The following is a 24,686-nucleotide window of genomic DNA, read 5'->3' on the forward strand; positions in this document are numbered from 1 at the left end:
TTCCTCAACTGAGACTCCTTTTTCCATGATAACTCCAGCTTGTGTCAAGTTGACACAAAACCAGCCAGTACAAGCCAGATGGCAGGTAAATGCACTTGCCGCACAACCCTGACAACCTGAGTTCAATTCCTAGAATCCACATGAAGATGAAAAGAGAGAACTGACTACAAAGGTATTCCCTGCCTTCAACACGTGTGCCATGGCATGTGTGCCCAAATATACATACAACATAGGCACAATATTATTTATTAATATAATAATAAATTTATTATACATTTGCTTTAAATTTTCTTTAGATTGGACCAGGAATGTAACTAAGTTGGTAGAGTGCTTGTGTAAGTGTGCACAAGGTTCTATGCTCAATTCCCCAGCATAAACCAGGTATGATTGTACTCTGCACTACTTTGCAGGTGTGAACATCACTCAGGAGGTGGAAACCAAGGGTCAGAAGTTCATTATCATCCTTGCCTACATAGCAAGTTTGAGAACTTGTTTCAAAACAACAACAACAACAACAAACTAGTTGGCATATATTTTAAAAAAACCAAAATGTAAGAATGCATAACTGAAAATACTAAAATACTATTATTTGGGTGCATGTGGTACAGCGGGTGGAGTGCTTGTGTAAGATGCACAAAGCCCTGGGTTCAATCCCCAGCACCATATAAACCAAATGTGGTGACACGCGCCTATAATCCCCACACGTGGGATCAGAAGTTAAACCTCATTCTTCTTCAAAGCCAGACTGGATTGCCTGAGACCTTATCTCAAAAAAATATTTTCATTCAACATGTAGTCAAAGCGTTGAGATATTTTTACATGTTTTGATTATGAAATCGAAATCTGACATATAGTTTACTTTTACAACACATCTAAATTTAAGATAACCATATCTGAGTACTAGGTAGCCAGCCACCTATTAAACATAGCCAGCCACCTATTAAACAGCGTCATTGTGCAAAGCTGGGCTGATTTCCAAAGAGATGGCTTTATTTTTCTATATATATCATGACTGGGTAACTTAAGTATGAGGAGGTGCTAAGATGGATCAGAATCATTCTGGAAGGTAGATAGATTTTTGTAAAACACTAGCCATTAATGCATTGTGGTCTGTGCAGTATGCGCGCACAGAAGAAACCCATATGGCTGGGTGAGAGTCAAAGATTGCATAGAAGTGTGACCTGGAAGGAAAGTTACAAGAAAGGAAGGCAGCTGTTGGTAGATGAGAGTTGCAAGTTTTCAAATGTTCCTGATGGAAGAGAAAGGCTTCACAGGGTGCTGGTCCAAAGGGCATTCCTATGTATAGGGAAGGCTGTGGCGCGGTGGGTGGGCACTAGTTGAGAGCGCAACTTCAAGCCCGCTATGGTACACCGACCCAAAAACCGAGAGAATGGCCCCTAGTCATCAGTGCTCGGCGAACGACTTGACTTCCCAGTCAAGGCACGCGTGTGGTCCTCCACGCGCGGAACATGTTCGCCTCCTCGCGCGGCTGGAGCTTAGAAATCAGCCCCGCCACTCCCGGGCCTTAGAGTCCTAGGAACTTGCAATTCCACTTCTGGCCACGTGGAGCCCATCTTTAGTAAAAGAGCACGTACGACTTTAAAACAGGCGGCTCACTGGAAATAAGTCCCTAGAAACGGTTGCCAGGGCCAGAAAAACTGCGATTCCCAGAAGTCATTTGGGAAGCTTTGTTAACAAGCCGCTGGCCAATGCGGTACTGTTTCCTGTGTCATGAGAGCTTTGGGGCTCGTCTTCACGGAGTTTACCTTTGACTTCAGTAGAAATTCTTCCGGGTTTCTTTCTTTCCACAAGATGGCAGCGTCTGAAGAAGAGTTACTGCTGCCGCGGCTTCCGGAGCTCTTCAAAACGAGCGAGAAACTTCTGGAGGACGTGGAAATAGCAACTGAACCCACCGGCTCCCGAACAATCCAGGATAAGGTGTCCAAAGGACTAGAACTCCTTGAGAAGGCTGCTGGAATGTTATCGCAGCTTGATTTGTTCAGGTATGGGGGAGAGGGCAGTAGCTGCAGAGAACGAATAGTTAGCAAGGGCAGAGCTATTGCACTTGGGTGGAAAGGACTTTTAAGGCTAAAACCGCTCGTTTTCTATTTGTTCACCCTGTGTGCATTCTTTCCATTGTCCACTTCTCTTTTGAGATGTCTAATATCCCAGGACAATGCTCCCTCGTGTACGGCTGACAGCCTAGTCCTGGGTATGCAAGCTCAGCCACTTTCTTTTAATCTGGCCAATGTCTTCGCATCACTCTCCCAGCCCTATTCTTCCCTAGAAGCAAAGGCCACAGTTTAATGCTCAACCAGGCGTCATAACCTCCTCTTTGCTCTTTCCAGCCGAAATGAAGATTTGGAAGAGATTGCTTCCACCGACCTGAAGTACCTGATGTTGCCAGCATTGCAAGGAGCTCTCACCATGAAACAAGTCAACCCCAGCAAGCGTCTAGATCATTTGCAGCGGGCTCGAGAACACTTCATACATTTCTTAACTCAGTGTCATTGCTATCATGTGGCAGAGTTTGTGCTACCCCAAACCAAGAATAATTCAGCTGAAAATAATACTGCTAGCTCCTCCATGGCCTATCCAAATCTCGTTGCTATGGCATCTCAAAGACAGGCTAAAATAGAGAGGTGGGTCAATGGCTGTAATTCGAGGGCTGTAGTTGGGGGTGCATGTGTTTGTGTGTGTGTGTGTGTGTGTGTGTGTGTGTGTGTGTGTGTGTACTACAGAATAGTGTATGTTATTTTCTTGGTTCTTAATGAACATAGACCCTGGTGAAAGCAAACTTTCCTGAATCTTAACAAGCCTTTACCATAGTTTAGTACAGGGTTGTACTAAAGCTTCAGGACCCCCCTTCCAGCCCCTCTACATACACTTTATGGTTCACACTAGTAGCAATGTTTATCAACCTAACCATTAGGTTCAGCAAAGTAAATCATAACCTTTTCCATATCACTGCATAATGCTGTTTGTATGGGGAAAATATTCCAAAAGTACACACTATTTTGAACTATTAACTGAGCAATTCTGTTCAGAAGGCATACAGGCTAGAATGTATAGCATCCTGAATTAATCATAGCCCCGGGAACAGTATCATGTAACCTTGATTTAATCTTAGTTTAAAAGAAAATTCAATGAATGCTCAGTGTCTTAAGAACAAAGTTAGGTCCTGGTGATACAAACTGATTGGGTGTTTGTATGAATGTGGGTGATCATGGTTCTCTGGTGAGGGAAAGTATCGTGGACAAGGCAGTACAACATGCTGTGAGGGGAAACACACAGGCAGAGAGGGGACAAGTGAGAAGACTTCTCAGGAAGGGGATGTCCTGTTCTGAGGTGTTTAAGAGGACTAGGAATGTGAGGCTGGGGAAGAGGAGAGGATGGCATTAGCCCACCAGAGCAATAGTGTTAGTAAAGCCACTGAGGCATTAAATGATCAGAGCTGACATGGCGCTGTGTAGGTGGAGAACAGGGCCTGCTCCTGAGCAGTAAAATAAGGCTAGAGCCAAAAGGTGGAAGGAGGAAGAAGGAATAATGAGAAAGAGTGTTGTAGGGTTCACACCAGAGAGAACTGAGGATGTGAGGAAGGTAAGGAGCAAACTTGAGAGGTTCAAATCCTAAGTACTAATCCATCATTAGGTACTTTGTGATTTGGGGTAGATTTCTGAATTTCCCCAGGTGTAAAATGAAGATAGTAAGTACTCCATCATAGAGTATTTTATGGAGGACTAGCAGAGTTAACATATTAAACTCTTAGCATAGTTCAGTCCAGATCAAGTGCAGTTATACATCTGGCTAAAAGTAAGACTGCAGAAACAGTGCTCTGGGTTGGAGTTTCAGCTTTCCTTATAAGGCATTGGACTTTGAGTACATTCTTTAACCTATCTAAGCCTCGGGTCCAGTCTTAAGTGAAATTAAATAACAGTGGTACCTCTTTAATGTGGTGAGGAAGCATAAATTGTACCCATGGGTAAATAGCACAGATTGGGCTATAAAGAAAGAAAAGGACAAGGAGATGGGATGGGTCAGTTTGATCTGGAAGGAGTTTCGGGTGAATGTGACCAAACACTATATGCAGTGTATCTGAAATTCTGAGGTAATAAGAATATATTTTAAGTTATAAACATGGATTGTGATAGGGTAGAGCATAACAAGTACTGAGACGTGTGGAATTTGAGGTAACCTCCAAGATATCTAAATAGAGATGCCTGATACCCTAAGACTCAGAGGTAAGACTTGGACTCTAGAAGTTTGAGAATTAGTTTATCCAGCAAATACCCACTAAGCCCTTCACAAATGCTAGGAACTGGTCCAGATGTTACAAAACTAGCCAAGGTCAGTATTATTAGGAAGCTTTGATTCTGATTGATAGACAGTAACCTTGTGAATAAAATATGTTCAACCTAGCATATACAAGGCACCAAGTTTGAGTCATAGTGCATGTGCATATACACAGAGAGAAAGCAGAAGAGAGAGGGGACATCTTAAATTTTTCAAGTTCAGGGGCTAAAGGTATGAAGGAAGGAAACTGTAATTGGGAACAGTGAGTCACAGCAAATGATTTAAGACATAGGCTAGGATGATACCAAATGGATTCCAGAATCTACTCTTGGAAACTCAACTGCCCATAGGCATAGATCAGAACCCAAGCTAGTGACTGGTGTCTACACCCAGAAAGACTGTAGATGCCTTGAGATACAGAGAAAGGTAAGGAAGTGACAACACCTGGTTGGAGGAGTGAGGAAAAGGTTTCAACCCAGTGACCTGTGAGATTAGTCTTGAAAGATCACTAAAATTAGAAACTATAGATTTCCTGAATATGAAAGTAATAATAGTTATTGTTGAAAATTTGCAAATCAAGAATATTTTAAATCAAAAATAAGCCTTAATTAGTAGTCGTAGATGTCACTGTTAACTTTCTGCTATGTTTTTCTTTCAGATATACAGTTATTTTAGTTAATAAATTATGAAGAATACTATAATACAGCTTTTATCCTGTTTTTTAAAAGCTAATGTTGTCAGCATTTCCCCTGTCATTTCAAACCATATTTGATGGTTTTGTAATATTCCATTCTCTAGTTGTACCATAATCATTTAAATTGTTACTGTCAAGTATTTAGATCTGGTTTTGTTTGCTTGCATTTTGGGGTGGGTTTTTTATTTGCTTGCTTGCTTGCTTGCTTGCTTGCTTGCTTGCTTGGGGTGTGTATGGAATTCTAAGTAATACTATGAGCAAACATTTATACTGCTGTGATTGCTGTTTCCTTGGACTAGATCCTCTTTGAATATTTTAAGACTCTTGGGGAATGACAACAACATTACCATCCACAAGAACAAAGTCTTAAGTATTTCGCCCTTTACGCTACCTGAATGTCAACACTAGCAAATCCTAGTAGTCAAACAGGAAAAGGTATCTAACTTTGATTTCCATTTCTTTGGCCTGTAATCTTGATCTGAACTTTTTTTTTAACCGATGTGACAGGTGAGTTGTCAATACTACCTCTATACCGATGCTCCTGGACTCATGATACTATCCTGTAATTCTTCCGTGATCCTAACACCACTTACGGGTATTTCACAGATACTAGGTTTTTTCCTATTTCTTCTTTTCCTTTTCTGTTTTAGTGCTAGGGATTGATTCCAGGACCTCAGGCATACTAGGAAAGCACTCTACATCTAGCTCAGAACCATGGCTTTTCACTCCCGAAAGTGCACACATACCCAGGTCTTCACTGTTTCAGTAAGTGCACCACCATCCACCTGGATATGTAAGCAGGAAACTACAAGGTAGCTTCAAACTGTATCTTTTTTGAATTTTGTAATCTAGTCCATCCCCCGGGCCTATGAATTCTGACAACAAATGCTATCTTACATCCTTGTTGCCTTCCATCTCCACTGGCACACTTTGATCTAAGCCATCATACATCCCAACCTCAGGTAGCCAAGGCCCTGTGTAATCTAATGTCTGTTTCTCCAGTTTCATCACATGCTCACCAGACCCTATCTACAGTGGCTACCTTCCAGTTCTTTGAACAGACCAGTTCCTTCTTTGCATGTGCTGTTCTCTTTGTATTCAATTTTCTTCATATGGCTAATTCTTCATTGTGTAGGTCTCAGCTTAAATGTTATTCTATAGAGAGCCCTTTCCCACCAGTCTCCTTAAGTAATTAACATCTGTCATTCTCTCTTCCCTCCACGTTTGTTTGCTTCATGGCACGTAGCTGTCGTGCAGTTATGTCATGTGTTCATCTCAAGTTCTTTTTTCTCCTGGAACGTGTGCTCTGTAAGGGTAGGAGACATTTCTCTCTTGTGCACCACAGTATGCTTAGCACAGGGCATGTACAAAGTGCTCCAGTATTTATTGTTGACAAACAGAAGGAACAACAGCATATCCAAAACAGAAGCAGAGTTGAGTATGTACAGGGAACAGACAATAGTCCAATCTGACAGAAGCACTAAGAGGAGTATGAGCAGACGTCTGCATGAAGGGCTGTGTACAGAATACTGAATGGAAACCGGGGCCGCAACTGGAACACAACAATAAAAGGAAAGTTACAGCTAATCCAGATACTACTTTTATAAGAAGTATTTACATGACTAGAAAATTTGTTCAGGGCAAATGGGTAGCTAAATGATAGAGTGCTAACCTTGCATGCTTGAAGGGCCTGGGCTCAATTTTCCATACTGAAAAGAAAATCCCCCTCACAAAATTATTAGAATCTTGCTTTTTGTAACTCCTTCTATTCATGACTCTAGATACTGAGACTATCCTAAATAAAACACCTAAATGGTATGTCTTCTCTCATATCTGCTTCCCTGTGCATATTCTCTTAATCATCTTTGAGGACTGAGTATGAGTGTGTTTGAGTAACAGCGCCTCCATTCTCTTCACAGAAATGAAAGTAGAAGCCGGGTAAGTAATAAGACCTAGTGCATTTAGGTCCTTAAGTGACAACTAGACAGCCACTTCCATAGACAAATGGAAATATACAACTAAAACTTTGTGACTCATGCAAATCATTTAGGATCTCTCTACTTTAGTGAATATAGATGTCTCTTCCAACAGGGGAAAACATATAGGTGGAAAAGATAGAAATTCAGAGTTGGGGCAAGTTAGGAGAGAGAGAAAAAGGAAGGAAATACCAATCAGAAGAGACCCAACAAAGTGCAGAAGCAAAATATTATATCCCTTCTGAGGCCACTCCTACACACACACACACCTTAACACATACTTTAATTCGTGATATTTAGCATAGTATAACTTTCAGTCTCTAGACTTGGGACTTAAAGTCAGAGTCCTTGACTAGTAGTGTATTTTTAGTATTCCAATTGTACTGTATCTCATGGTACCCATACCAGTATTACATTATAGTTAAACCTTGGAGGTATCTAGAGAGACAGACGGTGTAGTTTTCTAAAAGATGGAAGCAATACAGCATTGCAAACATTGATTCTTTAGAATCATCATTTTGGGGTGACAGACGTCTACCACTTAATAGATGGGGCAATCTCCTCCCTAAACTTAGTTTTTTCATCTGCTATCATTGTTTATATTGCTCTTTGTAAAGAATTTTATTGCGCATTTTTCCATTTGATCCTATAATAGCCCTATGAAGTAGATCTGCATTATAAAGCTATGAGAGTGTGCTTTTCAAATTGACTTGACCAAAATTACATGGCTAGTAAATGGCCAAGGTAGAATTGAAACTGTTCCTTCTAATGCATAGGTCACTAGACAGGGTATCAAGTGCATTGTAGAAAGGTGATTCTGGGGGGGGGGAGAAAACTGTAGAGTGAACATGTATTTTAATATGGAAGCTGATAACTGACCCTGATGCCTGACAGAAGTGGACAGGGACAAGATTGATAGAAAGCAGGATGAAATAAATGATAGATGAGGTAGGGTGGAGCAGAGAATTGAAGATTGAGAGAAATTTAGTGTTAAAACTACCTGGCCATCAGGTTAGCATGATGCTGGTATGTAATCTGCATAAACGTTAACCATGTCTGATAATAGACATTTGTAGTTGGCCCGTTTGATACAGATTTGTAATTAGTGCTCTGTAACTGCTTGGAAAAGCATAAGGAAACTTCCCAGTCAGGGGTTCCTAAAACACTGATGTCGTTTAGACAGTGGTTGTCAGTCTGTCCTTTAGAGCCTTATGGTTCTACCAGTGTCTGAGTAATGTTGAGAGCCTTCCTCTAATTTTGCCAAGGCACATTTTTAGCTGTATCTTACTTACTGAGGTCCTGTGTATTCAAATTCTCATGTAAAAAAGGTTCCTTTTCTAAGAGAAAATTTTCTGTGTGGTTTTGGGGGAGACGTTTGTTTTCTTTTGCTTTTTGTTTTGTGTGCTTTTTTTAAAGCCACTGGCCTGAAAAAACAGGTGCTGAGGAACCAGGATTCTAAAGGATGGACAAGAGCTAAGTCTCATAAACAAAACATAGAAAAGAAGGAACGGAGCAGATAGTTTATGAGTTGAATGATCATGGAGAAGGAGAAAAGCCAAACAACTTTACTTAGAGGACCACTAGGCTCACCCAGAATTTACCCTAAAGTATATACATTCTAGGACTCTTGTATGTTGTTTTCCTATGACCTAGGCACCTCCCTGGAAGAGGATAAGTAGCCATTTGTGTAACCAGTTAAACATTCTCAAGTACTATTTGTAGTAGCACTCCTGAACTAGGAATTGACCTTTGTATTGTTTTACCCAAAAGGCTACATAATGGTGATACCATAACAATTTGTAACATACAAGATACTTTGTTTTTGGGTTAAAGAAGAGCTTAATCGGTTTTTATAACAGTGTCTCCAGTGCAGTGGTCCTTGACTTAGGGATAAACCTGTTCTTGGCAAAATAAGATTGAAAAGAAAAGCAGGGGATGAGGGAAATGAGAAAAGAGGAAGAAGGCATGCATGCAAAGGAAGGAAAGAAGAGACTGCGTCCACATAGAGTTCTGTATTAACTTTGAGGAACACTCCCCTCACCTTAAACTCTCCATCCACTTGAAGCTAAGAACTTATCTAGGGACCCCTGCAGAAGAGCATTCTATTCTGGAAGTGCAGAATGGGGCTTCCAGGCCAAGGGATTTTGATACACTTTTGTTGGCAGTCCTGGCATTTTGACTTGGCTCCTGTTTGTTTGCAAGCCTTCATATCTAACATGTCACTTGTTTTGTATTTAAAATGCATTTATCTCTTGCCACCTGCACTGCTGTCTCCCTATTTCTTAAGGTCATCATTACCTAAAGTTATGTTGGTATCTTATCTCTTTTCCCTGCTTTCTGTCTATTGTAGACACTCCTCCATGCACATTTGCTTTTCCCTTAGATTCCTCTTCTGGCTGTCAGATGACTTCCCACTTTCTTTCCATGATGACTTTTCTCAGGCTATCTCTTCAGAAGGATGGCTTCTGCTCACTTTATATAACTAGCATGCCTAGTTCCCCATCATTGTTCTGTCCATTTGCCTTGCTTCTTGCTGCATCATAGCATGTATCCCTTTTGATTTGTCTTCCTCCATTAGGAAGAAAGCTGCTTGAAAGCAAGGACTGTCCTTTGTAAGTGCTTGTCGGACTCTGGAGAGAATTGGCAGACGAATGATAGATGAGATACTAGAATGCATCCTGGAAATGGCAGCTGAGATCATTGAGTCTTATAACTAGATAGAGATGAGTCAGAAGATCTACCTCAGGAAGGTTTTACCTGAAAGAAAAAAGATGACCAGCTTTTCAGCAGTTTCATAAGGAAGTCCTGGCATTGGTGGCAGGTCAACAGTGACCTTTTCAGATTTTGGCATGCCTTGAAGATGTGACTTCCAAAGTGGAGGACTTACTGGAAGCACTCTGACACTGAGCATCCAGCTGAGTAAGGACTGATACATCCAAATGGCTAAAGCATCTCATGCTGAAAGATGATAGGTCTCAACCGAGATCAAGATATGCCTAGGTCCTGTCTTGATTTGTAGTGTGAGAATTGGTTCTGGCTTATAGAACCCATTCCTAGATCATAGACTCTACTTTCAAGGTAGGAAGCGGCATACATACTACCTGGACATCTGCAAAGGCAGACCTTACTATAGCCTTTTGAAGAAATCTGTATTTTTAAGTTCATGGGTAATGCTTTTCTGTGGAACAGATACAAGCAGAAGAAGGAGGTGGAGCATAGGTTGTCTGCACTGAAATCTGCTGTGGAAAGTGGTCAAGCAGATGATGAGCGTGTTCGTGAATATTACCTCCTTCACCTTCGGAGGTGGATTGGTATCAGCTTAGAAGAGATTGAGAGCATTGACCAGGAAATAAAGATCCTGAAAGAAAAAGACTCTCCAAGAGAGGTAAGCCTTGTCCTTGACCATAGAGCAATGGGAAGCTGCCACCAGAAGTTTGAACATTCTGCAGGAGAGAAATCAGATGAAAATCCTTAGCTGGATATAGCAGTGACAGTTCCAGCTATTCAATGAGGCTGAGGCAGAAGGATTACAAGTTTAAGGTCTGTCAAAGATACAAAACCATAGATCTCTAAACAAAAATTATAAAACACTAGAAAATAACTTACTGGAAAAGTAGCTCAGTGATGGGGACTTGTCCAGCATTTAATTAACTTGCCCTCATTTAATCCTCAGCACTGCAAAAACTAAATCTTTGTCAATCTCCATAACAGCATTGCACACATTAGGACAAGTGGAGAAAGGCTGATGCTTTGCCAGAGTCACTTTCTGATTCATTACAGCAGCCTTCCCTGATACCTTCTAATCTAAGGTACTTAGTTCTAAGTGGGTGGTATCAAGGAAATGCTTTTCCATTAAAATCTGAATCGGTTTTGGCTGGGAAAAGAAGGCAGAGAGGGGGAAGGGGACCTTTATAATCTACTTAATTGTAGAGAAGGGGAAGAACAGGACTAGAACAGGTAAGAGCAGAACTGTGGGAAGTAGGGGAGAGAGACAAGGAAGATGAGGCAAAAGAGCAGAGAGTGAATGTGGGCTGGGGACTTAGAATTTAGCCTTACCCAGTTGCACACTCAGACTAGTTGATCACCCAGGCAGGAGACATCGAAGCAGGGCATCTTCATATACAACCTTGTAGAAGAGCTTTTGAGTGTAGAACATCCCAACCTTGTTCTGGAGCTGTTTCAAAAAAGTATATGCACTATAGCCACTTGCTTTTTGGTACAGGACCCAACATGAAATGTCTTGATCAGCCACCACAATAATTGATCCAAGTCCTTGGCACAGCTGCCTTTTCATTTGGCTTGTCCTAATGAGCCTGGGAGCTCTTAGCTAAGAAAAATAGCAACCTTCATATTAAAGGACCAAAAAATGAACTTTTACTAGTCTATGGTCAGGCCCCTTGAACATTTTTTTCCAGATGAGTGGTTTTCTGGCATTTTGAGGTTAGACTCTTCTGAGTCCTTTCCTGTCCCTGCTTTGCTAGGTGTAAGTAGTTTTGTTCTCTCTTGTGTGGTATTGGTACTATGAAAATGAGGTGACCGTTTTCTACTTAACCAGACTTTGTTTCAGCATGCCTAGATAGCTTTCTATAAAACCCACTGGTCTGTCCTCCCTCCCTTACTGACAGACAACACTTTCTAAAATATCCTAGAGGTTCTTGGAAATTAATGGCATAATGACATTGGAAAGAACTTTGAGAAAGCTCTGAATTCTTTTCTGTAGAAGGCTGGTCTGAAGGGACATGCTTCAGATTCAGCTTGAGGAGCTTATGTAGAACATGGCAGGAGGAGGCATTAGAACTCCATTCTTTAGATGGGGACGATCTTGAAACCAAATGGTTTTTTCTTTGTGATAAAAAGTTTCCTGAGAGCTCTTGCTCTGTCTCATTTTAGCAAAGTACATAACACCCCTCAAGACTGATTAATAAAGGTGCCATCAAGTTGGCTGATGACCCAAGTCTGTTCCCCCAAAGCCACATGTTGGAAAACAAGAACTGACTCTTCCAAATCATCCTCTGATCTTCACACCTAACTCTCCCTGAGAAGAGATAAATCTAAACAAAGTATAAAGCTTGACCACTGATGATAGAAAGGGAGGGAATTTTGAACCTAGAGCTTTTTCCACACCAAACGGACTTGAAAACTTCAGCGACAAAATGAGTAAACTGGCAGATGAACCTCTAAAATTAATTTTCTTCTTAGGAATCAGCTTGTCACTCATCTCTTCCAGAGAAGCCTCCAATGAAACCCTTCATCCTCACTCGGAACAAGGCACAAGCCAAGTAGGTAGTACTTCCTGTAGTCTGACCTGCCTCCGCAGCCTTAGTTTCGATGGTTCCATGCAATGCTTGAGTAAAATACAAAATGGGCACTCTTGCAAAGTCATGGCTTCAGCTATGGATGGTGCGCTTTCAGCAGAGAGACTAAAGCTATTCTGCTACTTTCCTCAGACATTCTCTTCACACCAAACTTGAAAATAAGCAGATAACACAGAATGAAGTCAGTGAATCAAATACAGAATTGCATGCTCTACATGTTTTTCCCTATTATCTTGCCTTCCTGAGCAGTTCTCAGAAGGACGTATCTGCCTACTTGTGATTTAATTCTGAGGTTTTGAGCTATTCCACAAGCTCACAGGAAAGTATTCTCCATGTTTCAGAACCACCAACTGTGAATTGCCAATTCACAGTGTCGCGGTAGAGTGCTGGCCCTTGGAACTAGTTTTTGGGAGATGACCCTGGGCTCTTGACTTCAATGCTGTCTTCTGGATGCCCCCTTTTCTGCATTGCTGAAGAAGTTTGTACAAGTCCCCAAAAGATTGCCATGTAGGGCAATGAAACCTGCCTCATCACTAAAGAGGAAAAAGGCTATCCAATCTTGCTGTATTTGTTTAGTTCTCTAAATGAAATGTGATTTTTGCAGAGTGTTTGGAACTGGTTATCCAAGCCTGGCAACTATGACGGTGAATGACTGGTATGAACAACATCAGAAATACGGAGCATTACCAGATCGGGGAATAGCCAAGCCCACATCAGGTATGAAGTGCTGAGATGTATGTACTGCTAGTTCTTTTGCCTTCACAGTTAAAAACCCGAGCAGTCTGACAGAAGTCATCTTGTCAATGTCATTTACCATTAAAGCAAATAGCTGCTTCAGAGAAGTGTCATTTTTGGATCTCTCCAATTATGCCATGAAAACAGATAGCAAAACCAAAAACCCACTTGTAACACTGACAGCAGATTGTATCATGCTGGTCCCTGTACAGTCAAAAAAGAGAAACTGAACGAAATATTCATAAAACAGCAACTCCCTACATGTCCTACAAAGTGACCAGAAACAGGCATAAGTTGGAGGGCAGGCTGCACTTTGAAGGACGGAAGGGAACTTATGATTCCTTGAGAGCAGGACTTTTGGTGTTATATATTCTCTGTGCCCAGTTTGGTGGTTAGGCCCTAGTAGGTTGGTACTCTGAAGCTTCTTTGAAAGGGCTGATGGGGAAGGGTAAGAGAAATATGCATTATGTAGCAGAAGAGCAGTCACATGCAGGCCTGGTGTGACCTATACACTTGCTGCCCTATAACAGATGAGACATTGTGTACCCAGCTGAGCCTTAGTTTTCTTGTCTCCTTCGACTCTTAATTATGCGAAGGAAACATTCATACTTTCTTAGATTTTAGGATGACGATATGGTCTCTAAGAAGTGACTTACTTTGCCTTAACAAATACAGTGGCCAGGCTAGGATTTAAATTCAAGCCTAACTTTCCTGTGTTAGTACTGTTTCTAATAACATAGGGGGAAAAGTGGCCATTTGAAAGATGTACTGTTTGTTTTGTTTTTGTTTTATAGCTTTTCACCTCTGGGCATGCTGTACTTTCAGGACATAGAATAATTAAAACTCAGATAGCAATCTGTAGACTTATTGGCTGAGGAATGGGAGAGCTGAATGTAAGTAGACCATCGCAATGCAAAGCGATCTGAAAAATCCTGGAAAGGAAAGAATCACACCAGAGGAGCCCGAATGAACTGGAGAATATTTATCAATACAAGAAAGATAAATAGGCGTTTTGGCTTCAAGCAGTTCCAAGGCCTTCTAGAAGTACAAGTCATTATTCTTTAGAGGCTAGAAATCTCTATAATACAGATGTTCCTCAGCTTAGCACAGGGTGATATCTTAATTAACCCATGGTATATTGAAGCTAGACCAAGGAAGATAGCTTTAAGCACCAAGAAGAGCTCAGCAGCTAAAGTTGTTGCCTCAAAAGCATCACAAATGGAGTTCAGATGCCTAGTACCCTTGTAATTGCTGGGTGGATGTGGTGCTCGGCCTGGAATCTCAGCATTTAGGCAACAGAGATGGGACTCCCAGAGTAAGCTAGTGAGCTAGACTAGTTGAAACACGAGCTCTTGGCTCAAATAAAGGATTTCACTCCAGTATATAATGTATTGCAGCACAATCAACCCTTGGCTTGTACATGCGCATGTGGGTACACATCCCATATACATGTAAAATACATTTTAGCCCACTGAATATCACAGCTGTACAGGACATGATGGAGCAGAGTTTAAACTTTTTCTACGTATGATACCTTCATGCTCTGGAATTCTTATGTAACGGCGCTCTGTGTATATAAAGTATGTATACTAATAACATTGAGATGGTTCAGCAGATAAAGGTGGCCGCCTCCAAGACTAAACCTAACATTCATCTCCATGACCCATAGTGGAGAAACAGTCAATTCATAAGTTATCCTCTAATCTCCTCTAACATGATGTGGCATGTGTGACCTCATACACATATACAAACACAAATAAATAATATTTATTAATATTTTTAAAGATTTGGCTTTGACTTACTTATATGTGTCTCTGTGAGCATATGTATATCTCTACAAGCATGAGGACATGAGTTCAGTCCCTAGAAGTCGTGTTTTGTTTTGTTTTAAGCCAGGTATAATGGTGTATATCCTTTAATTCCAGTTCTGGGGAGGCAAAGGCGGAAGGTTCCTTGAAGCTCCCTGCTGAGCCAGGCTAGACAAATTGGTAAATTCCATGTTCATTCAGAGACCTTGAAAGTATAAGTTAGAAAGCAGTTTGGGAAGATCATCAGTGTCAACCTTTGGTCTCTGCACAGAGACAAATATATTCCTATGCAGGAAATTTTGAAAGTATACAGAAGTAAAGTACACAGATAGCAAAGATGGGAATTCTTGTTGGTGTTCCATTAGAAACAGTAGGAGCCAAAGACAGCCAAGTATATTAAAGTCCTGGGGGAGGGCAGGGAAATTGTCACCCTGTTAAATGAAATGAGGACGTGACCACTCCAAGTAATGGTTGAGGAGGTTTTTGTTGTAGATATGAGATAGAGGGAGATATGTAGATATGAAAGATGCCAGAGGCATCTGGAATAGTCCAGAGCAGAAAGAGAAAATAGGAGACTAAACAAGGCCGGCGGCCTGAACCAGGTCATGAGGAGAGAGAGAGAGAGTGTACACATAAACACACATATACACTCACAGAATAAGATAAATTATAGGCTGATACCAAATATTTTAAAAGGTGTATCTGATAAGGGACTGCTATCTAAAATACTCTCTTAAGATTTAATAAGAAAATGTACCGCCAGATGAAATAAAATAGACCAAACTTATCTTAATTAGACATTTCACTAAATAAGATGTGAGATGCTTCACATCATGTCATTAGGATAACAGAAATTAAAACAGTGAGATGCCACCGCTCATCTAGTGAATGGCCAAATCCAGAACTCCTTAAATGTAAACGAGAAATCAAAAATCAGTGATCTTTATACAACTGCCTACTATCAATAGGAAATTTTGTATTTTACAATGTAAAAGTCAATTATCAAAAGTGAAAAGAATCTAAAACTCTGTACCTTATTACCAGTAGCTATGGTGATATTAGATGAAGCAGAAGACTGGTTAAAACAATCATTCCATATTGATCAAGAAAGGGGCGGTTACCCAGGAACACACATGAATTAGAACTTTGGAAGTGCCTGTTAACAAGCTAGAAGGAAGTTCACAGAAGCCAGGGTGATAGTAATGCTGTGATCCTAGCTCTTAGGAGGGGCAAGCAGGACAAGCTGAAAACAAAGTCAACCTGAGCCACTCACTGTGTCCCCGGCCAGCCTAGACTGTGCTGCTCTGTCTCAAAACATAAAAGAGCAAAACAAGACAAAAGAGCAAATAGGAATGGTTTCTAAATGAGATGGGAGATACTAGTTGAAAAGTAGTGCAGACCACAGAGGAGCCTTCTGAATCAGGAGCAGGAAACTGGGAAAAGCTAAAGCAGAAGGAAAGGAAAGGAGAGCGCCTTACCAGGGAAAAGAAGAGAATCAACAGAAAGACAGATGATAAACAGAGGAGCTTGGAGAGAAGAAAATGTGATCAAGATTATATTGTATGAAAAAAAGATTTAAATATTTTTAAACAAGGAAAAATATAAACTAAGGATTATATTTTGATAAAGGATAAGAATTATATATTTGATAGAGAGGATTTTGGATAAAATGACAAATATTAAAGACGTATAAATAGCATATTCCTGAAAATTTTACCCAGAATGAGTAAGACTGATTTGAATAAACCTACTAGGTTTAAAAAAATTTTTTTAATTAAATGAAATATCATAGATATCTCAACATTTGTAAATGATTTACTTTTTTAAAAAAGTCTTAGCCTGCCTGTGAACTATGACACACTTCATTTGTGAGAAAATCAAGTAGCAAATATATATGATCGTCAGCAAGGAAAAATAGGAGCCAAGACAGTGCATCTGATAAAAAGCTTTTAAGTATAAAGGGATTTCGAGACCCAGGAACTTTATTTCCATGATTCCTTCCCTGAAGAAAATGAGATTGAGACACTGCCATAGTGAGAGCTATTGCTGGTGACTGGGAACAGTGGGCTGCTGTCAAAAACAAGAGAAAAGAACATTCCTATCAAGAAAAAGTAACTACCCTAGAGAAATAGCCTTTCTAATTCTGCAAGGAAATAGTCCACAGAAACTTAGCTCATATGTTGAGAAAGATTGGGAGACTTTCATTTTCACTAGCCAATTTGGCTTCAGAAAGGATAACTAGAGATCAGGAATGTAGTTAAGAGGTCAAGTTCCAGCTTAGAATGTATAGTGCCCTCTTATTTTCCCACACCCCTAGGGCCACAAGAAGAAGAAAATGGAGGTTGCAGGTACAGCTCAGTTAGGACAGCACCTTGCTCAGTGTTTGAAGCTGGGTTCATTCTCCAGTACCCCATACACACACAAGTTAAGTATAATTAGCATAAATATTTGACAACCAAACCTTTATCAGCTTTTAGACTGAATTCTTTTTTTCCTCTTACAACTTTATTTTAAAAAGAGAGATACATGTACAGATTTTTAAAAGCATTTTGGCATAACACTACATGAATATATTTTTGTCAGTACTTAATTCTTTTAGAGGTTTAATAGCCTGTATTGAAGTCTTACTAGTTACCATAAGCATAAAGTACCTGTAGAACAGAATGTAACATGGAAACAGTTGTAGTTTTCCTGGTGTGTATAGATTAAACATAATGATCTTTGAATACCAAAAATTGCCACAAGGCTATATTCCTAGCTCTTGGAATGTTAATGATTTAAGGTCTAGGTGTCCCACACTCTGAGAGGGTGCTTACACTTATTTTTTTTTTCCTAAGAAGGACTGAGGCTTTCACTTTTTGTTGGTTTTGTTGTTGGTGGTGGGTTTTTTTTTTTTTTTTTTTTTTTTTTTTTTTTTTTTTTTTTTTTTTTGAGCTTCATATAGTCGGTGAGTTGTTTCTGGGGTGTTCAGAGCTTTCTGGGGCTAGTATCCAATTATCAGTGACTGCATATTATGTCTGTTCTTTTGTGACTGGGTTATCTCACTCAGGAAGATATTCTCTAGATGCATCCATTTTCTTAAGAATTTCATAAAGTCATTGTTTCTAATAGCTGAGTAGTACTCCATTGTGTAAATATACCACAATTTTTGTATCCATTCATCTACTGAAGGACATCGGGTTCTTTCCAGCTTCTGGCTATTATAAATAGGGCTGCTATGAACATTGTGGTGCATATATCTTTGTTGTGTATTAAAGTGTCTCTGGGGTATATGCCCAGAAGTGGAATAACTGGGTCTTCAGGTAGTACTATGTCCAATTTTCTGAGGAATCGCCAGACTGATTTCCAGAGTGGCTGTACCAGTTTACAACCCCACCAACAGTGGAGAAGTGTTCCTCTTTCTCCGCAGCCTCTCCAGCATCTGCTGTCATCTGAATTTTTGATCTTAGCCATTCTGGCTGGTGTGAGGTGGAATCTCAGGGTTGTTTTGATTTGCATTTCCCTGATGGCTAATGATGTTGAGCACTTTCTTAGGTGCTTCTCAGCCATTCGATATTCCTCAATTGAAAATTCTTTGTTTAGCTCTGTACCCCATTTTTTAATAGGATTGTTTGATTTTCTGGAGTCTAATTTCTTGATTTCTTTGTATATATTGGATATTAGACCTCTATCAGATGTAAGATTGGTAAAGATCCTTTCCTAGTCTGTTGGCTGCCGTTTTGTTTTCTTAACAGTGTCCTTAGCCTTACAGAAACTTTGCAATCTCATTAAGTCCCATTTCTTGATCCTTGGTCTTAAAGCACAAGCCATTGGTGTTCTGTTCAGGAAATTTTCCCCTGTGCCAATGTGTTCTAAGGTTTTCCCTAATTTCTCTTCTAATAGTTTCAGTGTACCTGGTTTAATGTAGAGATATTTGATCCACTTGTACTTGAGCTTTGTACAAGGATATAAGAAAGGGTCTATTTTCATTCTTCTGCGTGCTGAGTGCCAGTTGGACCAGCACCATTTGTTGAAGAGGCTGTCCTTTTTTCATTGAATGTTTACAGCTCCTTTGTCAAAAATCAAGTGACCATATGTGTGAGAGTTCATTTCTGGATCTTCTATTCTATTCCATTGATCTACCTGCCTATCTCTGTACCAGTACCATGAGGTTTTTAACACAATTGCCTTGTAATATAGCTTGCACAAAAGAAGCCTACAGAACTCCAAACAGATTGGACCAGAAAAGAAATTCTTCTCAACACATAATAATCAAAACAACAAGTGTTCAAAACAAAAAAAGAATACTAAAAGTAGTAAGGAAAAAGGACATGTATCATATAAAGGCAGACCAATCAGAATTACACCCCACTTCTCAACAGAGACTATGAAAGCTAGCAGATCCTGGACAGATATCATACAGATCCTAAAAGAACACAAATGTCAGCCCAGGTTACTATATCCAGCAAAACTCTCAATCACCATAGATGGAGAGACCAAGATATTCCAAGACAAATCTAAATTTATACAATATCTGACCACAAATCCAGCCCTACAAAGAATAATTGATGAAAAACCTAATACAAGTAGGGAAACTACATCCTAGAAAAAACAAGAAAATAACTAAACAAGAAAACCAAAGAAGAAAGACACACAGACATAATTCTACCACTAAAAGCAAAAATAGCAGGAAACAGCAACCACTATTCCTTAATATCTGTTAACATAAATGGACTCAATTCCCCAATAAAAAGACATAGACTATCAGACTGGATACATAAATAGACTGAATTCTTAATTGACATAGAAAAATGGTACAAACTTAGGGGTATCATTCAATGTTTCAGTATACATACATATTGTATAATGTTTTCAAATCAGAATAAACAAAGCTGTTTTCACAAACATTTCACTTAATTAAAACAAATAAAAATAGACAAACCATATGATCTAGCAGTCCCACCACTGGGCAGATATCCAAAAGAATGTATTCAAAATTCTTTTAGCTTTTCCGTTCACTTTTTGTGGCTGTCGGGATGAAACCTTGGGTTTCACTCTACACTGAGCTTAACGGCCTCCTTCTATTAGTATATTATCATTATTTACGGTTACTATTCTATGCAATAGAATACCAGAATTTTCCTCCAGCTTAACTGTTACTTAGGACCATTAACCATCCTTTTATCCATCCCACCCTTTCCCATACACTATCTGAAGCCTCTGGGAACCACTGTGCTACTCCCAACTTCTATGCTGTCAGCCTTTTCTTAGATCCTATGTCTGAGTAAGATCGTGTATGCTCCTTTCTACGCCTGCTTTATTTCACTTAATGCTCTTCAGTTGTATCCATGTCGCCTCAAATGACAAGATGCTCATCCTTTTTAAGTTTCTGCATAGTATTCCATTATGTATGTGTAACATGTCTTTATCCAGTCATCAGAAGATAGACACTTGGGTTGATTGCATGTTTTATACTGTGAATGAGCATGAAAGTGCAAAAGTCTTCTTGACAGACTAATATAATTTCTTTTGGATATCTGCCCAGTAGCGGGATTGCTAGATCATATGGTCCTTCTGCTTATACTTTGTAAGTAACTTCCTACTGTTTTTCACAGTGACTATACTACTTTATAACCCCACCAATAATATACAAGAGTTCTTTTTACTCACAGTCTTTCTAGAACTTAGTTTTTTCCTTTTTCGTAAGCAGCATTCTAACTGAAAGTCTTGTACTTTTGGCTAATGTCTCTATAATAAGTAATAATGCTAACCACTTCTTCATATATTTATTGGTCATTTGCATGTCTTTTGATGCCCTTTTTTATTTTTTATTTTATGTGCATTGGTGTTTGAAGGTGTCAGATTCCCTGGAAATGAGATTACAGTTTTGAGCCACCATGTGGTTGCTGGGAATTGAACTCAGAACCTCTGGAAGAGCAACCAAGTACTCTTAACCTCTGAGACATCTCTCCAGCCCCCCATTTCAAATTAGATTATTTGTACAGTTTGGTTTGGCTTCCTTACTATTGAGTTTTCAGAGTTCCTTCTATACTCTCGATATATATCACTAATTAGTTGTAGACTTTTCTCCAAACCTGTAGGTTATCTCCGTAATGTTGATCATTTCTTTGGCTGCACAGAAACTTTTTTTGTTATAGTTTGAGTTAATCCCATTTGTCTGTTTTTGGTTTTCTTTCCAGTGCTTTGGGGGATCTTATTTAAAAAGAAACACCCGCCACAAGTTGTTTTGTGGCAAGCCACCCCTCCTCACAAACACATACTTTTATCAGAAAATTTTGTGGGTATTGTGTTATTGAAAGGTAAACTGAGACAAATGTGAAGTTTATTTAAAGCAAATTGCTGGAAAACTGGAGACCTGCAGTAATTAAATTTCAAGTCTTGTTTAAAAATTATCAAAGAATGTAAAATTATGAAAAAACAGACAAATCAAGTATCAGAGTGAATGACTATCTATGGTAACATTTCTTTCATTTGATTCTCACGAATGCTTGACAGTGTAAAAGTTCTGTGACATTAACAAATTTAAGGAAAAATAAGTACATAGAAAGATAATGTGAGTATCATAAAGAAAATTGGGGCTGGCAAGATGACTTGTACTTAAAAGCACTTACTGCTCTTGCAGAAGACCATGGTTCAGGTCCCAGTACCCATGTCTTGTCTCACACCAAATTGTAGCTCCAGGTCTGGAGGATCTGATGCCCTCTTCTGCCCTCTGAGGGCTCCTGATGCTCATAAAACTCTTATAAATATACATACATACTTATACACACAGACACAGTCACACACACACACACACACACACACACACACACACACACACATGCTTGTACTGTGTACAGAGCAAAGCTAAGCTCCTAATGTCAATTTGCGTTTCCTTGGTTTCATTTCTTCTTTTTCTCCTTTTCCTGTTAGCTGATTTCCAAAGAACAGCTCAGCAGCAAGAAGATGAAGAGCAAAAGGATGAAGAGAATGAGGAGAAAGCTGTGCACAGGATGCGAGAGTGGGATGACTGGAAGGACACCCATCCCAGAGGCTATGGCAACCGACAGAACATGGGCTAATCATTCCAGTAGGCCAAAGGACAATGTGGTGCACACCTTCACACCAAGGGCAACTTCAGGAGGGTGCAGTGATAGCAGCCATTTGGAGTCTTGCATTGCATTTGATAGTGTCAAATATTTGCTTGTACCCTAGGTAATGACCAGTGAATTTTTGTTTGGCTTTATTAATCTCATCATGGTATTCTGATTTCTTAAGTGGTCAGAAAAGAGCGCCAAGAAATGACTCTATATAATCAATGATAGTATGAATTGATTCTCTTACAAAAATAAAATAAACCCCCCTCTATTATGTGGGCCTATGCACAGATGTGGGTATCAGCTAGTTTTGTTGTCTGTGGAGAGCTCCAGGATTCATCTGTGGGTCTCTGAGTATATGGAACTTCCTGTCACCTACTGTCATTCTGAGCAAGAATTGCCCAGACTTTCTCCTTTCCACTAGGTGTGCTATGAGCCCTGTAAACAATGCCCATGCTATGGAACAGTGCTATAAAGAGATGATGGAAGAGTTTCAGAAATCAGAGCTATGGGTGAAGGGGCATTAAAGAATTAATCTCATGAATATGTTTGCTCATCCAGTAATCTCTTGGAGGATGAAGGAGGCTTAGAAGTTCAAGGTCATCCTTATCTACAAAGTGAGTTCAAGGCCAGACTCAGCTACATGAAGCACTAAGTAAATAAAAAGCCTCTGTTATAAAAGTCCTACCTGCCTACCTAGTTCTATCTATGGCCAAGTGAAATGGGGGCACCAGAGAAGATGCTTCTAAGATGTATCCTTTAACATCACAGGAGCATTAGCCTAAGCCTAAGGTGAAAAACAGCCACCCCCAACACATGGGATGACTTCTTTCTCTATATGATTCCATGCCTGGCATAGTAGGAATGGCTGCCTTTGATACTCCCACTGATTAGATGAGGAAATGAGAAAAGGGAGGCACCTTAACACTGAAAGAATCCACTTTCTAGAATAGAGGGGTTGGTACCCTCTAAGAGCAGCCTATTATCTGCTTAGAGAACATCCTTTTGTTCTGTGGCTCCAGTCCACTTTGGTTTCCTTTGAAGAGGAAAATGACTCAGCCCTCTTATTCCAGCTCCTGCAGTCTAGCTGAGGAGAAAGCTTTGCAGAGACTCAATTCCCTCTTGTTTATGGGGTGGGAAGTAGAGGGCTGTCAGGTGCTGAGGAGGAGGTTGTTTCGTGGGTGGTGACAGCAAGAAGGCTACCGATAATATATTTGTATACTGCCTAATAAAGGATCCATCTCCCCCTCACACAGGCTCCTGAAACTGGTAGAGCATGGATGAAATTTCCTACTGAGCTAGAAGCAGTGTTCCCATTTCTCCTCCAGTGGTTGCCAGGCTACGTCTAGCCACAGCTTTTTCTTCTGCCCTTAGAACCTCACCCTGAACTTTATTTACAGACTGGCAGCTTGGGTTACCCCTTGGTCTGAGTCCTTTAAAGACTATACTTTCTGTAGTGTCCAAATTCATTAAGAGACCCAAGAGGCAGACCACACGAAGTGGGTTCTAATCCTGGCTTGGACAGGTGGAGCCTGTGTGAGTTCGTGTAGTAAAAACCCAAAAGTGTCTTTCTTCAGTGGATATAGGGTATAGGGTTCAGTGCCTCCTAGGTCTGGGATGATGAAGTATAATGTCAGACAACTGGAAAATAAGGCTTTCATGTTGGTATCAGGTCCGTGACTGATCTGTCCACTAGGAAGGGAAAGAGCAAGTAATAAGCCTTTACTAGGAGGCACTTTCCCCGCTATTATTAACACAAAGGCTTTGCAGAAGCAAGAATATTGTCCTTGTGCTACAGAGAAAGTTGGACAAAGCAGAGTTGTTTTCCCAAGCCCACCCTACACTTCTCCATTCCTTATCCTTTTAGTCACATATCTTAAGACAACTTCTTAGTGGGAGCATCCTTAAAACCCCAAACTAAAACTGCCATTTAAACACCATTGGCGTAAGGGCTCCTCAGTTGACTCAGCAAAGAAAAGGTTCTGCCAGTTTCCCGCCTCTACTCCCTCAGCTAAAGCCCGAGGGAGTTGGTGAGCAACCCATCTTCCTCCATTCTCCTCGCACTATATGCCTGATGGCTCACTGCTCAGAACCAAAAAAGTACCACCTCTCTACTCCCACGAGAGCCAGGCTTTCCAGGGTCTCAGAGGCAGTGGTTTTGGGTGAATTCCAGGACCCAGGCTTTCTCTATGCTCTTGACTGCTTCTCAGTTCTGCTCATCATGCGTATGTCTGTGTATGCCTACATCTCTGCTCATGCATATGCTGCTTTGCGGGGGGGGGGGGGGGGCTTGTTTTTTGATTTATTCTCGCACCCTGTCAAGCAAGATAATATCTTCATTCTCCAGTGGAGGAAACTATCAGAGAGATGACTCCGGAACCTATCTCTGTGACACTGCTAAACGAGGCATCGAAATGCATAAGGTGAGTGCAGGCATTTGCCCCGTGCACTGTGAACACCTGTAATTCCAACATAGAAGAGGGTTTCAGGTTCAAAGCCAGCCTGGACTATATAATGAGATCTGACCGAAAAAGTCCAGTGTGGTGATACACAAGGATAATTCCAACTTGTGGAAGTAGAGGCAGGGGGATCAGGAATTCAAGGTTAGCTTTAGCTACATAGCCAGAAGAAGACAGACTAGGCTACATAACACTGTCAAAAGAAATAAAAACAAAAGGGTACTGAGAGGAAGGTAAAGTGAGGAAGTAAAGGGAAAGGAAGAGAGGGATCAAGGAGGCCAGGTCTCACGGTCATCTTTTTGTCTTTTTCTATTGGTATTATTATTAGTA

At 40.3% G+C, this 24,686-nt stretch overlaps 1 protein-coding gene across 1 annotated transcript; it reads left to right on the forward strand.

The window, feature by feature from the left end:
• Positions 1-1,812: 1,812 nt before the first annotated feature.
• IGBP1 (immunoglobulin binding protein 1) lies at positions 1,813-22,898 on the forward strand (the record flags this gene model as incomplete). The annotated part of the gene is made up of 6 exons (XM_080909555.1): positions 1,813-2,003; positions 2,349-2,642; positions 10,153-10,348; positions 12,163-12,242; positions 12,883-12,995; positions 21,734-22,898. The coding sequence occupies 6 exons, from the start codon at positions 1,813-1,815 to the stop codon at positions 21,880-21,882; spliced, it is 1,023 nt and encodes a 340-aa protein (XP_080765681.1). The 3' UTR covers positions 21,883-22,898.
• Between the last annotated feature and the right edge of the window lie 1,788 nt (positions 22,899-24,686).

The sequence above is a fragment of the Micromys minutus genome (assembly GCF_963924665.1).
Source record: "Micromys minutus genome assembly, chromosome: X".
In the NCBI taxonomy this organism is placed as follows: Eukaryota; Metazoa; Chordata; class Mammalia; order Rodentia; family Muridae; genus Micromys; species Micromys minutus.